The 14350-nt window shown below is 57.6% G+C and overlaps 6 protein-coding genes across 6 annotated transcripts; 4 read left to right on the forward strand and 2 right to left on the reverse strand.

The window, feature by feature from the left end:
• Positions 1 to 566: 566 nt before the first annotated feature.
• On the forward strand, positions 567 to 2807 carry BJ171DRAFT_423562 (uncharacterized protein; the record flags this gene model as incomplete). Its single annotated transcript, XM_053107606.1, has 4 exons — positions 567 to 643; positions 810 to 1421; positions 1614 to 2076; positions 2256 to 2807. Coding segments are annotated over 4 exons (1704 nt in total), but the record flags the coding sequence as incomplete, so codon positions are not given.
• Positions 2808 to 3567: 760 nt separating this feature from the next.
• Positions 3568 to 5373, forward strand: BJ171DRAFT_503237 (histidine phosphatase superfamily). The gene is made up of 5 exons (XM_053110859.1): positions 3568 to 4009; positions 4164 to 4223; positions 4415 to 4517; positions 4670 to 4774; positions 4901 to 5373. Exons 1-5 carry the CDS (start codon positions 3764 to 3766, stop codon positions 5254 to 5256), a joined length of 870 nt encoding a protein of 289 aa, XP_052967288.1. The 5' UTR covers positions 3568 to 3763; the 3' UTR covers positions 5257 to 5373.
• Positions 5374 to 5745: 372 nt separating this feature from the next.
• Positions 5746 to 6992, reverse strand: BJ171DRAFT_617201 (uncharacterized protein; the record flags this gene model as incomplete). The annotated part of the gene is made up of 1 exon (XM_053115369.1): positions 5746 to 6992. The coding sequence occupies exon 1, from the start codon at positions 6517 to 6519 to the stop codon at positions 5746 to 5748; it is 774 nt and encodes a 257-aa protein (XP_052967289.1). The 5' UTR covers positions 6520 to 6992.
• Positions 6993 to 8410: 1418 nt separating this feature from the next.
• On the reverse strand, positions 8411 to 9556 carry BJ171DRAFT_474596 (thioredoxin-like protein; the record flags this gene model as incomplete). The annotated part of the gene is made up of 5 exons (XM_053108747.1): positions 8411 to 8497; positions 8676 to 8796; positions 8984 to 9020; positions 9155 to 9157; positions 9490 to 9556. 5 exons carry the CDS (start codon positions 9554 to 9556, stop codon positions 8411 to 8413), a joined length of 315 nt encoding a protein of 104 aa, XP_052967290.1.
• A 1138-nt stretch (positions 9557 to 10694) lies between these two features.
• Positions 10695 to 12773, forward strand: BJ171DRAFT_84824 (uncharacterized protein). The gene is made up of 2 exons (XM_053115949.1): positions 10695 to 10817; positions 10973 to 12773. Exon 2 carries the CDS (start codon positions 11019 to 11021, stop codon positions 12636 to 12638), a length of 1620 nt encoding a protein of 539 aa, XP_052967291.1. The 5' UTR covers positions 10695 to 10817; positions 10973 to 11018; the 3' UTR covers positions 12639 to 12773.
• Positions 12774 to 13051: 278 nt separating this feature from the next.
• Positions 13052 to 14286, forward strand: BJ171DRAFT_598776 (SGNH hydrolase). Its single transcript, XM_053114868.1, has 2 exons — positions 13052 to 13262; positions 13494 to 14286. Exons 1-2 carry the CDS (start codon positions 13094 to 13096, stop codon positions 14114 to 14116), a joined length of 792 nt encoding a protein of 263 aa, XP_052967292.1. The 5' UTR covers positions 13052 to 13093; the 3' UTR covers positions 14117 to 14286.
• Positions 14287 to 14350: the final 64 nt, after the last annotated feature.

Raw genomic sequence — 14350 nt, forward strand, 5'->3', positions numbered from 1 at the left:
AGGCAATGCCGGCTCCCCCGTCACCTCCAACCCCAAGGTGGCAACGGCATCGCTTCCCTCGAGCTCGGACTCAAGCCCGAGCCCAAGCTCGAGCCCCAGCGAGACTGAGACAAAGGGTAACAAGGTCGATCATTCCTACGACGAACCCCCGAGACGTCCCAGGCCCAACGGTCCCGACACCGAGTACGATCCGCGACAGGAGCCCTCCGAGGAGCTGCTTGGTATGCTGCCGCCATGCAATCGTGTGTGCAAGGTTGAGGTGATGGACCAAAGTCTCTACTCACTTGCTTCCAGTCCCCCATCTCCCATGACTTTGACATGTCATGATATCGCTGCAACGTCATGCAGCACATTCGTTACGGCTCACCCCCTCGTGTCTCCCTTGGATCCGATTTCGTTCTTTTGCAACTACTTGCTCTGATTCCACCATCTGATGCTATTTTGAATCAAAATGCATCGTCCTCTGCTATTCTGGTTGCCTGACGCCGTTTCGCTGCTGTTTTGCCCGTGCTTCAGACAACGGCCGTCCCAAGAAGCGCGCTCACCGTTACAAGATCGACGAAAAGGACAATACCCCCATCTACATCTGGCGAACTGTTCCGTCGTCCTCGGTCTGGTGCGAGGGTTCCAATCGGGCTGAGCGGTAAGCACCACCGCTCTTGGCTTCTCTGTCTGCTGAACCACAACGTCTCCCCTTCAGCACCGTGCGCGCATGGTAGATGTTGTCGCTGACGCAACTGTCGCTACTTCATGCCCGCATGTCGGGGGTCCGTCGCCGCTGTACCTATTCTTTCACGCCCGGTTGCTAGCGTGTGCAAGTTCCGCAATCTGTGCTATGCTCCGCAATACGAGCGCTGGTTCATCTTCAAGACCAACCGCACGGTCCTGCACGGCGTCCCAGAGAACCATCACACCACGGCTCTCCTCGAGATGACCACCGTCACCAGCCACACCGCCATCTTCTTCAACTACGAAGAGGTCAATCCCTTCTCTCCAAAGTTCCGCAATATCCCCATCCGCTACGAGGAAGACCTCCATTTCATCACGATGCGCCTGCACCCCGAGAACATCATGCACAACTTGCACGACGACACCTTGGGCCTCTACTTTTTGATCAAGCAGTACGTTGGCCAGGGCTCGGCCGCGCTGGACATGCCCTTCTCACTCGACACCCACCGTATCCTTGTCGATGACGGCTTCCTCGCCACCAACACCGAGCAGCCTCTGCGCTATCTCTCGAGCCGACCCATCCGCTATCGCAACTACCTCGACCAGGAGCCCGACGTCATCACTTGCTTCCGCGATGCTGTCGTTGGCAACCGTAAGCTCGTCAACTGGTATCAGTACGGCTTCACGGAGCCCCAGGGCCCGATCAAGGACAAGCATGTCAACGGCATGCACATCCGCGAGATTTCCGAATGGTACGCTCGCCGCATGAAGCTCCCCCTCGACCCAGAGGAAGACTACCAGCAGATGCTTTCCATCAGCGAGGCTCGCGAGAAGCTCGAGGAGAAAAAGCGGCAGGAGCTCACCCTGAAGCGCGAGATTGAAGAGAAGCGGCTGCAGGAGCTGGAGGAGCAGCGGCGTGCCGCCAACCTCTCCGTCGAAGCCAGCGGCAACGCCACCGACTCTGACACCACGTCCTCGGCGCTGCCACCGGTCCCCACAAGCTTCCACCCGGGCACGCTCATTCCCGGCGTTCCCGAGAACTACGACCCGACCTTGGACCCCAACATGGACCCCATCAGCACCGATATCATCGTGATTCTCTCTCGACGGGGCAACCGCCTGATCGTCAACGAGGACGACCTTGCCGAGCGGCTCCACGAGCGGTACGGCCTCGAGGTGGTCTTTGTCCGCAACGAAGACCACGGCTTTGAAGAGCAGGTCGCGTTCATGCGCCGCGCCCGTGTCGTCCTGGGCATGCACGGATCGCTGCTGATCATGGGCATGTTCTGCAAGCGCGGCGCCATCATGATCGAGCTGTTCCCGTATGGAGTTCCGTCCGAGAACTACACACCCTACCGCACCATGGCTCATCTTCCGGGGATGCTCGTTTCGTACCGTGCTTGGGAGGTAAGGCTCTGCGTGTACGCTATGCCGTGCGTTATGCTGTGCTGTGCGGGCGAGTGTTGCGCGAATGTGGCATGCGTGGGTGTTTTCCGAATATGTGGCATGAGCGAGTTCTGGTTTTTGGCCAGACAGAACCTTTGTCGACGTGGCTGACTAGTCGGCTGACGCTTCTTTGATACCAGAACAAACACAAGAACAACACCATCAGCCATCCCGACCGACACGCCCTCTTTGGTGGCATCAAGCACCTGAGCGAGGAAGAGCAGCGCGAGATCGAAGAGAGCACGACGATTCCGCCGCACAAGTGCTGCACCAACCCGCGGTGGCTCTATCGCATCTACGCCGACACCATTGTCGAAATCAACGAGGTGATCGGCCTGATTGACGATGCCGTCAAGGAGTCACGTCTGATGCGCTTCAACAACTACCTGCGCAACTGGGAGGAGCCCGACATGCTCGAGCTTCCGACTGTCGAGACGCCCGTTTGCCTGGACGGCCCCGGCCGCAAGCCCGGAGAGCTCTGGGCGCGCTGGGGCAACCCCTTCAGCGGAGCCAAGGTTGACCGGTGGTCCGTCATGGTCGAGGAGAAGCAGACCGAGTACATGGCTATATATGGCCCATTGGTGGCCATCAGCGGCTTTGAGCCGGGCACCGAGGTCGTCTTCTGGGTCCGCCCGACCTACCCGGACGGACGGAATGGCGAGTTTGGCAACCGAGGAAAATGCCCCGTCTAGGAAACAGCCGAGAGCGAGCGGGGTCCAGCGGCCCTCGGCCGTGTTGGCTCCTGCATGCGCTCGCCACCCCAATGTCTATGGCACTCGCTCACGCTCTCGACTGGATCCGCTGGACTCTCTGGCACCTTTGTCCCGCCCTGTTTTGCCGAACCGATCCGATCTGATCCGATTCGATGCTGTCTTGACTTGTGGGCTTGCATGTTTCTGATATGGCGGGCGGATGGATGGAGAATGTCGAGAACATGGCAAATTAGTCAATGGTCAACCAGACATCCAGATAGCACATCTGGAGAGGGAAGCTGCGGTGAGCGGGCAGCGTTCATCGTGGGGGAGGGGAGATATCTCATTGAGGCGTGTCTCGTGGAATCATCATATCGTCGCCGTTGCCAAGTTTGCTTCCGTTGGAGTGTCCATGGTTTCCGCATGTCCATCGACTGCCGCAAAGTATGCATGGGCAAGTACCGGCAGTGCACAGCACACTGAGTCTATGCACCGTCGGCTCGCCGAGATCAACCGAGCCCGCAAAGCCCGCAAAGCCCGCCAGATCCAGATCCAGATCAAGATTCCAGGGCCGAAACGTGCGGCCCTTGGCCTCTTATCGCTCGTTTCTTTGTTGCGCCCCCGCTCATTGCTCAAGATCAGCACCGCTGGCCCCGCAATCCGGTCCTGGATCGCAAGCCATCGCCGAAACCCGAGCCAGCAATCCTCTGCCTGGCCAAACACACGAGGTCGCAGCCTGCCCCTTCCATATCGGCTTCACCTTCTCTCTGCTCCCGCTCTCCTTCCTGGAGTCGTCGTTGGGACTGGCCCATCGAATCTCGAATCAGCTTGATCGTCGCCTCCAACGACCAGGAACGTGTATCTGTCCGCCTTTCGCCTGAAGCCCTCGCCCCGGTCGTTTCGCTGCATCTTACCTCGCAACCTCAACCACCACCACAAAAGCTGCCCTCCTTGCAATGTCGTCGCCTCCGTCCGCCCCAGCGTCTCCGTTTCCGCCCCGGACCGAGCCGCCAACGCCAACCAGCATCGTGAAGCGACTCTACTTTTGTCGGCACGGCGAGACCGCCATGAACGCCGCGGGCGGGCTCCAAGGCCAGGGCTCCAACTACGAGCTGAACGACACTGGGCGAGAACAGGCCCGCTGCATGGCCCAGGTCTTCAAGGACCTCGAGGTGGACTATTTTGTCAGCAGCGATCTGAAGGTGAGTGCACGACTCCCGAGGCTGGAGAGCAGGCCATATGGGTGAGATCTGCAATGCCAGCGACCCAGTCGCCGGGATTATACAGGATCTCCATCGGCAAGAGTCGGCTCTGTTTCTGTGCTTTTGTTGCTGATGGATCTGTACATGCCTGCAGCGTGCCATTCAAACGGCCGAGGTTTCGCAGAAGCTCTATCCCAAGGAGATCCCGCTGACGGTACGAATGAACGACCCCTTCCCCTATCGATCAGTGGAAGATGACCTCGTTATCTCGGATAGAGACAAACATTGTGGCATTTGACTCTGAAGCGCCGCTCGGTGTATAGCAGCGCCGATGGGACCCCGGCCCTGCCCACTCTGGCTCGGCATTGACGCTCTTGTCGCTCTTGTCGCTGCCCACATCACTAGATCGAGCCGGCTCTGAAGGAGATCAGTTGGGGCGTCTGGGAAGGCACACGCACTTCGGAACTGGACGAGCTCGTCAAGAGCTGGGACCAGGGCGACTACAATGGTAGGGACGTCGCTTCGACGATGTGTTTTTTTTTTGGATTGGATTGGCTGCCTTGTTCCGGATATCGACGACCGAAATTTACTTCACTCACTCACTCACTCACTCACTCACTCACTCACTCACTCACTCACTCGCCCTCTCTCGAAACGTAGCAAGCGCCCCAGGCGGAGAATCACCCATCCAGGTTGAGGCGAGGTGCATGCCTGCGGTATACGCCCTGTTGAAGAACAGGCCCGAACAAAATATCGTGGTGGTTGGTGAGTGGCCTGGACAGAGCAGATCGCCCGCTGCCCAGGATGCAGCCAGTCTCGACCGTTGGGTCGCTCCTGATACTGACGCCGATCTCGTCCACGTCTACCGCTTCGGATCTCCCGTTGACTAAGTGCACGGACGGCTCCTGCGGATCCTGCTGTCGTCGCTGATGTTCCGAAACCTCGACTACATGAGCACCCTGACCCACCACAACTGCTGCATCAACGTGGTTGACTGCATCATCGAAACCGACCCTAGCCGCATCTCAAAGTCCGAGGCGGCCGAGCCCGGTCCCCAACTGCCGTTTGCAAACCTGTCTCGTCTCCCGGATCCGCATGTCCTCGACTCGCCTCGCGGAAACACATGCCACGCCTCAGCTCATCGCCCTTCGCAGCCCACGTTTTCCCATCCCGTGGGCATCAAATGTATTCCGCGAGTCTTGGACTATAGAGCTCATCTGCCGGAACACATGAATGGATACATCTAGCGGACACCTCCAACAGCATTGTGTCCCAGGACTTGCTCAGTCGTAGGGCACCAATAGAATTGGACTGTGTACATTGCGACAATCAGTCTCCGAATACAGTCAGTCCGATGACCTATAGCACTGTGCGCCAAGTGGGAGGGAGGAATATTGGTTTGGGGAAGAGTTGATTGGGTACTGAGTTCTGGGTGATGGAAACGCACATGCTCATGCCCGACTCACAAGATCCGCTCCCCTTCATCCGAGCACAGCAAGCATATGAGCCGAGTATACTCGCTCGGGCATTAGTATTTTGAAGAGCTGCCCTTCCACCCCTTATTGCCACTACCGTATGGACAAGTGAGTTGTTAAATTGACGACGGGGAAAATAGTTTTGAGAACGCAGTGGCAATTTCACCAAAGCGTAAATTGAAACAAGGGCAGTGACCGCAGTGAACCTTTGATAACGCCACCAATGGCACTATGGATGGCCGAGATTCGCACGATTCGCCTTTAACCGGATGATAAATTCAAAACAGAGATCATTCCTGCTGTGGCTGCAAATGCACCTATCTCAGGAAGTAACACCACAGCAACAACAAGACAAGCAACCAATAACAAAATCTTCTTATAAACACCTTCGTCGAATTGCAGATTTACTCCCTTAGGAATGACAAGCTCCAATTTTTCTTCGAAATCCATAAGTTTCTTTTGATTTTCGTTGAGTTCAAAGAGGACATTGTCTTGATCGTATCCATGCGCCGAGTGGTTTATGAATCCAATATAAACTCCAAGATTTTGATTGAAACAGGCTTGCATGACGATATTAATAACCTTTTCCAGGACATGATCCTTGCCAGCGGGGACTCGATTTATGATGATCCAATCCTCGTTTGCTCGCTTTGGGAATTTCTTCTTGACAGCGGAAAACACCGTCAAGACGGCAGCTAAATCTGACTCTACAACCCGTCCGGAGATTGTGTTGACAAACCCTATCAGTCTCGTTGGAAGTCCCGTCGAGATTGCCGCCGAAAATTCATCGAGATTCTTCTTGTATTTATTCTCTCCAGCCTCTTGGAGTCCGGGAGTATCGATAACCAAGACATCGCCATGTTGATGAATCTGGCGATGCTGAGTTAGACTGGTACCGTTGTATGCAACCCCAGACTGAAACACGGTTTTGCCAACCATCGAATTGAGGACTGCTGACTTTCCCGTTCCGGGATTACCGAAAGCAACAATGGCTCTCTTGGGCTGGATGGGGATGTCTTTCTTTCTTTGACTCATGAAGTCTGAGGAATCCAAGTTGAGGATGCGGAGTGGTAACGGAGGTGAGCCAGGAAGTCCAAGGAGATCAAGGGTACGATATCACTCCGGTCAAGGAGGTGACTTGGGGCGGGAGAGTTGAGTACTTTGGAGTAAGCGGTGTTGGCTTGACAATGCGAAGAGGGCGGAGAGATTCAGCCACACAGCTGGTTGTTCGATGCGATGTCGGCTCGGTAATGCCGCTGCCAGACCTGATACAAGCTCGGGAGGGGATGGGTATTTATCAAGGAATGGCAAAGTTTACGAAGGTGGCGAGGGTATCAAGACGGGACAATGCGAGGGAGGATTGCCCCAGCCAGGAAGCTAGCAAGCGCATCGTCAATGGTAGTTCAGTCATGATGTGAGCCAGGAAAGGCCCACGGTCAGCTCCTCGGTGCGATTGGTGAGGCCCTGTCTATATTCAGCCCAGGTGCTCCAAAAAAAGAAATGCATGCTGAACACGCAAGCGTGCTGGATAGGATGTGATGATACAGAAATGTGAAGTGCACGTCTGCCACCGGTGGTGGCGTCGATGGAGCCGACCTTCGCCGCCAGAGTTGCTCCAGCAGCGATTGGTCCAGCCGCAAGGGTATCAGTAAATTTCGCCACATCATCGCAAATGGTAAATCAAATAGGGGCCGCCGTCACAAATTTGGAGCCCAGGGTAGCTGTGGAGAGTCAAGGAACCGAGCCCGCCCAAAGGTATCGCCCCCATTTCGGGGTCATCCATTTCACAAGCAAGATCGGGGCATCGTCGCGCTTTCTTGGCTTGGATTGCATCTTCCTGGTGTCGTGGCCAGAGGCGTGCAACCGGAGGGTATCCATGCCCCCCCCCCTTTGTACCCTGCATCTCGCAGCCGTGCGTTAATGTCGGGATCCCGCGGCCCCGGCACCACTGTCTTGGGATTGGTTGACAGGCCGTGCTTGGTTTGCTCTGTGTGACGCGTCCACACACGTGGACAGCGTGTGTCCCCGTGACCAGAGCCGACCAGGCCCCAAAACCCTCGCCTCCTTCCTGGTCCTTCGGAATGCTCGTTGGGACGAGATCGATCCACAGCAGGCTCCTGATCCCAGAGACAGATTGCGACGCTCTCTGCCTTTGGGAGAGGACGGAGACCCTTAGCCAAATCTGAGCCCCTGGCCTTGATCAAGCAATCGACGGCCTGCTGCTCTCGCTCCCATCCTGAGATCACGGATCGTATGGCAGCGTGATGATGATAACCAGCCCAGTTGAGGCCATTTATCGCGGCGGCGAGCGTCTGGCTCGCGGGTTGCGATCCGCCAAGGTCATGGCTCGACTCCCCCCCAGAGAACAGTCAGAGTCGAGCAGCTGGAAAGCAGGTAGGTCTCGATCCCCCGCTCTATTTGGCCAGGACGCCACTCTTCCGCACTGGCAGTGCGCCGATGCAAGACTGACAAGCCATCCGCTGTGCTGACTCCTCCACAGCTCCTCGATGCGCTCCGGGGGTTGAACCAGCCGTTGCCCGGTGGCATCGCTATGCCTGCTCGGAGCCCGCTCGCACGCACGCCCGGCCGGTGATCTGGAAATTAGTTTTCAATCTGACTGCCCAATATGTACATGTGCGGGGGCTCTGCCGTGGCGATCTGTGCTGGCGGTGATGCGCTCGGACATCAGGTCTGCGCTGAAGCCCAGCAGTCAGCCACAACACCCCGCACATCGCCCGTTCCAGTTCCTGGAGACCGATGCCGATAATCTCGTGAACGAGAGGTTTATTCAACGTAACTATACATGCAGGACAATATCAGAGACACACCGAGGAACTTGTAGCCCAGCAAGCTGCGTGGAAACGCTGGCCGTCGATGTCATCTCTCTCAATACACGACTACTTGGGCAGCGACCCAAGGGAGGTATTTACTGGTTGGCCTTGGAGATGGCGGTCTCGAGATCGGCAGCCTTGGCGCCAACAATCTCGGTCTCGAGCTGGCCGTTCTTGTAGATCTGGGAGGGAGGGGAGGCAGGGGCGTGGTCAGCGCACGATCGGATGAATTGCGAGGAGATATATAGCCAAAGCGCTGCGCTTCATCCTTCAGCATCATCGCTCTGCGATGCGAGTCCCAGCCTGCCCGCACAGATGGAATTGGCCACAGGCGGTGAACAGATCGCTTTGCAAACACACCTGGAAGGTGGGCATGGCACGGATCTTGGCCTGCTCAGCAACGTCGGGGAGCTCATCGACATCGACCTTGGCAAAGACGACGTTGGTGTAGATATCAGACCACTTGGCGAACGAGGGGGCGCTATTGAGAGAGGGCACAGTGTGGTCAGGTCGGACTCGTTGGAAATGGCCTAGCCCACAGAGGGGCCAGCTGGCTCAAACCGCTGCCTTCAGCGTCAGTATCCCACACACCACGCTGAGGAGAGCAGAGACGGAAATGCGCTGGAACTCCAAGGAGACAGAGGGGCCCCAATCCAGATAATACGTACATGACCTTGCAGGGACCGCACCAGGTGGCGTAAAAGTCTGCACGTTGGGCGAGAGAGCGGTGATGAGCAAGCGGACGAGCGAGAGCGGCTCCGGTGAACGAAGGCAGTGCAAGTCACTGGCGAGGCATGTTTCCACGATTCTCGGCCGATATGACGGTCCAGATGACTCACCAACTGTTGCATCAAGAACGTCCGGGGTGGCAAGACGGAAATGTCAGGGGAGCCAGCCGGGAGAGAATCACCAGACATGATTGGGGAGCAGGCAGCATATCCCGGGTGGTGGCAACAAAGCACCCCGGAGCCCACCGACGATGGTGCAAACATGCATCCGGGGGGGGGAAGTGAACAAGCCAAGGCGACCATGAGATGCGATATCGGATCAGTGCTTGCCACCGGCGAGCCGCCAGGCGGATTGTATCAGCGAGGATGGACTGGCTGCATCGATAGCGCTGCAGCAGAGCAAAAGCAGAAGCAGAAGCAGAAGCAGACGCCAGCAGAGACCGTACCGACGGCGACGGGGAGGCTGATGGTGGCGTCGAACTCGGCCTTGGAGGAGATGATCTTGGGAGCCATGGCGATAGAGGATGCGACTGGAGATGTTGCGGTTTGATGGGCGGTTTGATGGGCGGCGGCTTGGAACGGCACAGAGACGATGCAGGAAACGGGCGAAAGAAGCCTTATATACCAGGTGCGGCGCGACTGCTGGCCAGCCATCGACTGGCTATAGGCTGGCTGTTGGCTCGGCTGGGGTGTCCCACAAATGGCAGCATCGCACAAGGCGAATGCGACACCCGCTGCCCAATCGGCGCCGGCAGAGAGCTGCGCTGCTGACTAATGAGCTCCATTGGCACGACGCCGCGCATTTCTCAGCTCGCGCAATGTGCGCAGCCGCTGAGATACTGCCGGGACGGATGTGCGCAGCAGCAAACCGCAGTGTGGCTGGCCCGCCTTGCGCCACGCGTTCATTCATCTATCCAAATGTGGGCGTGTGTGACGGCGATGTCCGAATGCGGTATTATCGATTCTCCCTCCCCCCGGCGGGATCCACCACGCCCAATCCAGCAAAATCACCTTCCAAAGATCGCCTAATCGATTGCACCTCTTCGCTTTTGTCTTTGCCGGCCCTTCCCCTCGCTCGTCCTGCGTCCTGCCTCGGGCGTCTCGCTCCCAGGACACAGAGCCCTCAGAGTCCTTCCAGAGCTCTTCCAGAATCCTCCGGTGACCCACCCAGTCGCTCGGACTGCCATCAGCGCCATTGCCCTCGCTCCTTCCCAGAGCCCAGCTTGGTCGCCACGCCGCCTTTGCGTTGCAGCGTGCGTCTCTCGACAGTGTTGCACTCGAGACCGTCTCTCTCGCTCCGAGGTCGTGTCTGTCTGTCTCGACTGCAGCCGCATCTACTGCTCCGGTCTGCTGTACCATTCGAGCAGTACAAAGCACCAAACAATCACGCCAAAGGCGGATAACTCTGTCCGCTCGTTTCTGTTCGCCCCTCAAGCGTTCGGCGGCGTCAACGGCGTGTACCGACATCTGCGCACTTTGTGATTATCTGTCGTGTTGCCCGGATTCTCGTGGCGTTCTAGTTGCCGTCACCACAGCCCAATCGAGCCCAGATACCGGCACGCCCATTTCTTCGGAAGACAGCCCTCTGGCACGCATTCGCTTCGACCTTCTTGGACACGTCCCAAAGTTCATATCCAGATCCCCGTCCGCTGTCGCTCTGTCAGCTCACCAAAGCGTGTCTGGAGCTATTGCATAGACCTTGGCTCGCAACCTGGGCCAACTGAAAGCTGCACTAGAAGCCTATAGATCATCTCTCCGCCTGTCCGATACCAAGGCAAGTGGCCTGCGGTCTCGCTTGCCGACTCGTGTCGGACGCGACAAATGCAATGTCTCTCGAGGTCGCCGATCGCGGGGTTTCTTTGCTCTGGCTCGTGCAGCAACCTGCTCAATCTGTACTGACTTGTCACCCCTCGTTTCCGACCACTGCAGGCCACAACCACCTGCCGAAACCAGCAAACCACCGCCGACCGCCCAGATGGAAACCAACGACTCTGCTGCGGTATCAGCACCCGGATACCCACCATCAAGCCCGCACTCTGGCACCGCGGCGACATCACCACCGACACTTGCGCCCTTGCTCCCTGTCCCCCTGGCATCGTCGTTTGCCCCTGAGAATTCGGGCTCGTCTTCACACATGTCTGGACCACCGCTAACCCCGTCGTTCACCTACAAAAGACTCAACTGGATCAACTCCCAGCCACACCATTTCAATCCTGACGACTCCTCCATCATCGGCAAGAAGCGCCGCAGACGTACCACCCAGGACGAACTGCATGTTCTTGAGTCGTACTTTGAATCCAATCAACTTCCGAATGCCGCCATGCGCGAGAAGCTTGCCAAGGAGACCGGCATGACCACCCGTGCGGTGCAAGTTTGGTTCCAGAACAAGCGCCAAAGCTTGAAGAAGAAGCAATGTTCCCAGCCGCCCGTCTCCCCGCCGCCGTACCACGCGAGGCCCTTGGAGCTCAGCTCGCCGATCCGGGTGTCGAATCCGCTGCCCCTTCCCGCCAGCATAGCGTCCAGCCCGTCCAATCCATCCAATCTGCCGAGTCCATCAAATCCATTACAGGCCTATTTGATCGGCTCACCTGAAGTCGAGTCGCCCCAGAAGCGCTCGGGAACCAAGGCGACACCCGTGTTCCAAAAGTTCAAGTTCCACACTTACAGCTCCCCATCCTCCTCAGCATCAAAGATCGCCGTCCCTGATTCGCCCGCAGAGCTCACGGCCATGTCCCCGAGCAGGCGCCCCATGTCTCAGGCTCATCACTCTCCTCTGAAGCCGCCGGCTCCGTCAGCTCGCAGAGCTCACTCTCACCTTTCGCCATCGACACCGACCCGTCCCGCTGCCCAGATGCCGGCGAGTGTCCAAGACGACGACCTGGCGGCGATTGCTCTCGTCGATTTGTCCCAGTCACTCTTCAACTCGCCGACCCGGCCCCGTGTTCGAGCCACAAAGACCCCACAGAGCCGTCGTGCCGTACCCGTTGGCAGCTCCGAAAAGCGAAGCGGCCTGCCATCCGACCATCACGAGCCCTCTAACCTGGTGCCCCAACTCACCCTTTCCGACTCTCTGCTTTCGTGCGTTTCATCGTCATCGTCGAGCTCTTCGCCGCCGAGCTTGATATCTGCCCTCGCTGCTGCATCATCGTACGACTCGGATCGCGGGCCGCCCGGCCTGGCCCTGGACTCGGCCAGCTCCTGTGACTCTGTGGATCTGTCGGATATGGAGTCGTTCAAGGCGAAGCGAACAAAGACATCTGGCCTTGACAGAGCACCCAGGTCCTCGGTGGCAAACGATTCTGGCGAGGACACTGAGTCGGATGCATCCACCGCATCCACCGTTGTGCTTTCGAGATCAGACTCGTCTCTGCCAGCAAAGCCGGTCTGGGCACCGAGTCCCCCAGTATCCGGAGCAAGTGTTGGCACGCTGCAGGCGGCACCGACGCTCACCTCGTATATCTCGTCCAAGGAGGAAGAAGAGGCTCTGGCGGTGCTGACGTCGCTGTCAGGGTGTGCTGCCGACAATGTCGGCCCCACAGATGCAGTGGCCGAGTCTCCTCTCGATGTTGATGGCCCCTCAAATCGATCGTCGTGAAGAATTTGGTGGCTCTGCTTTCTTTATCACTATTTTTTCTTGCTTCCTCATGATTTTTTTTTTTGGAACCTTCACAAATTGGCTCTGGGCCTTGACCCGCGACGATGATGCCGACGTGCCCCTGATGTATTCACTTTCGCTTGTTCGACCTGTCCGAGGCCTGCCCCCCCCCTTGGCCATCACATGAACGACCTGGCAGCCAGCAACAGGGCGCAGCCGTCTTCGTTTCGGTTTGTAATGCCATGTAATTGGTGACAATCTGTTTTGGAATGGCCCGTCGCCATTTTCTGGAGCCTGAATACACACATATCTCGAGAGCTTCCAGGATCGGAATCGTCGCCAGGCTGACCAGAGTCGCGTCTGGTGGTCGCTGTCGAGATACCGCCCCCTCCAAATGCAAGCCCAGGCTTGGCCTCCCATCTCGCCTTCATCTCGTCCATCGCATCCCAGCCGCCATGAGCAACCCTGACGGCTCGGCCATCCGCGGTCTCGGACTCGACCAGTTCCTGCTCTTTGGAGACTCGATCACCCAGTGGAACTATGATCCCTCGAACCACGGCTGGGTTGCCTCCTTGGCCCACAAATACATCCGTCTGGTCGATATCGTCAACCGCGGGTTCTCGGGTATGGATTCCGGGAGTCCTTAACTGCGTTATCTTTGGCTCGCTGGCAAATCTCGCAGGAAGATCCTGTGGATCCTTCGTTCATCTAGAATACGAGCAGGCGTGCGCTTGCTCTACGATTCCAACATCCTACTCTCCCCATCGCCCACTTGCGCAATCCGACGCATCTTGAGATCCGGCTGATGGTGTATCTCTTGCTGGCGACCAACACAACCTACTTTCTGCCATCCAGGCTACAACACCGAGTGGTGCCTCCCGATACTGCCCTCGATCCTCGAAACCACCCTCCCCAGCCAGGGCAGAAACAAGATCCTGCTGGTTGTGCTATTCCTCGGGGCCAACGATGCAGCATTCCCTGCCACCCACCGCCAGCATGTGCCTCTCCAGCAATACAGCGACAATCTCACCAGCATGATCCGCATCGTGCGGGCCCACCACCCCGAAGCCCGGATTCTGCTGGTGACGCCCCCGCCTGTCTTTGCCGACGACTGGGAGGTCAACTGCGTCGCGAAGGGCCGCCCACTGGACCGCACTGCCGACATAACCTTCAAATACCACACAGCCAGTCTGCAGGTTGGCCAAGCGACGGGTGTGCCCACGCTGGACACTTGGAAGCTCTTCTTTGGCCCCGAAGGCCGGTACGACCCCGTCGTCGCCAAGTCGGTTTTGCACGATGGGCTTCACTTCAATGCCAAGGGCAACGACATTTTTGCCGCGGGCATCCAGGACCGCATTGCGACGCTTTGGCCCGAGTTGACCCCAGAGCAGCTCTTCAAGGATCTGCGTCTGCCATGGCACGACCAGCTGGATGTCGACGACCTTCCCGAGAGCCTGTTCCGTAACGAACGCAAATGAAGGCCATCCCACCGATAATCACTGCCGATCGGAGGGGCAGCACGAGCGACGACGCTGTCGAGAGGAGAGATCCGTTGACAGTGCCAGATTCCACAATGGCCGTAAACCACGTCGAAAAAATCCGATCCAATAAAAAACGGGAAACCCTTGATTTGACCATTGATCAAAAATTTGTTGTCCTAGACCATCGCGCGCTGGCCATGACCATTCTGTGATTTGAATCAAGGACGACAC

This window comes from Polychytrium aggregatum (genome assembly GCF_025602895.1).
Source record: "Polychytrium aggregatum strain JEL109 chromosome Unknown BJ171scaffold_16, whole genome shotgun sequence".
In the NCBI taxonomy this organism is placed as follows: domain Eukaryota; kingdom Fungi; phylum Chytridiomycota; class Chytridiomycetes; order Polychytriales; genus Polychytrium; species Polychytrium aggregatum.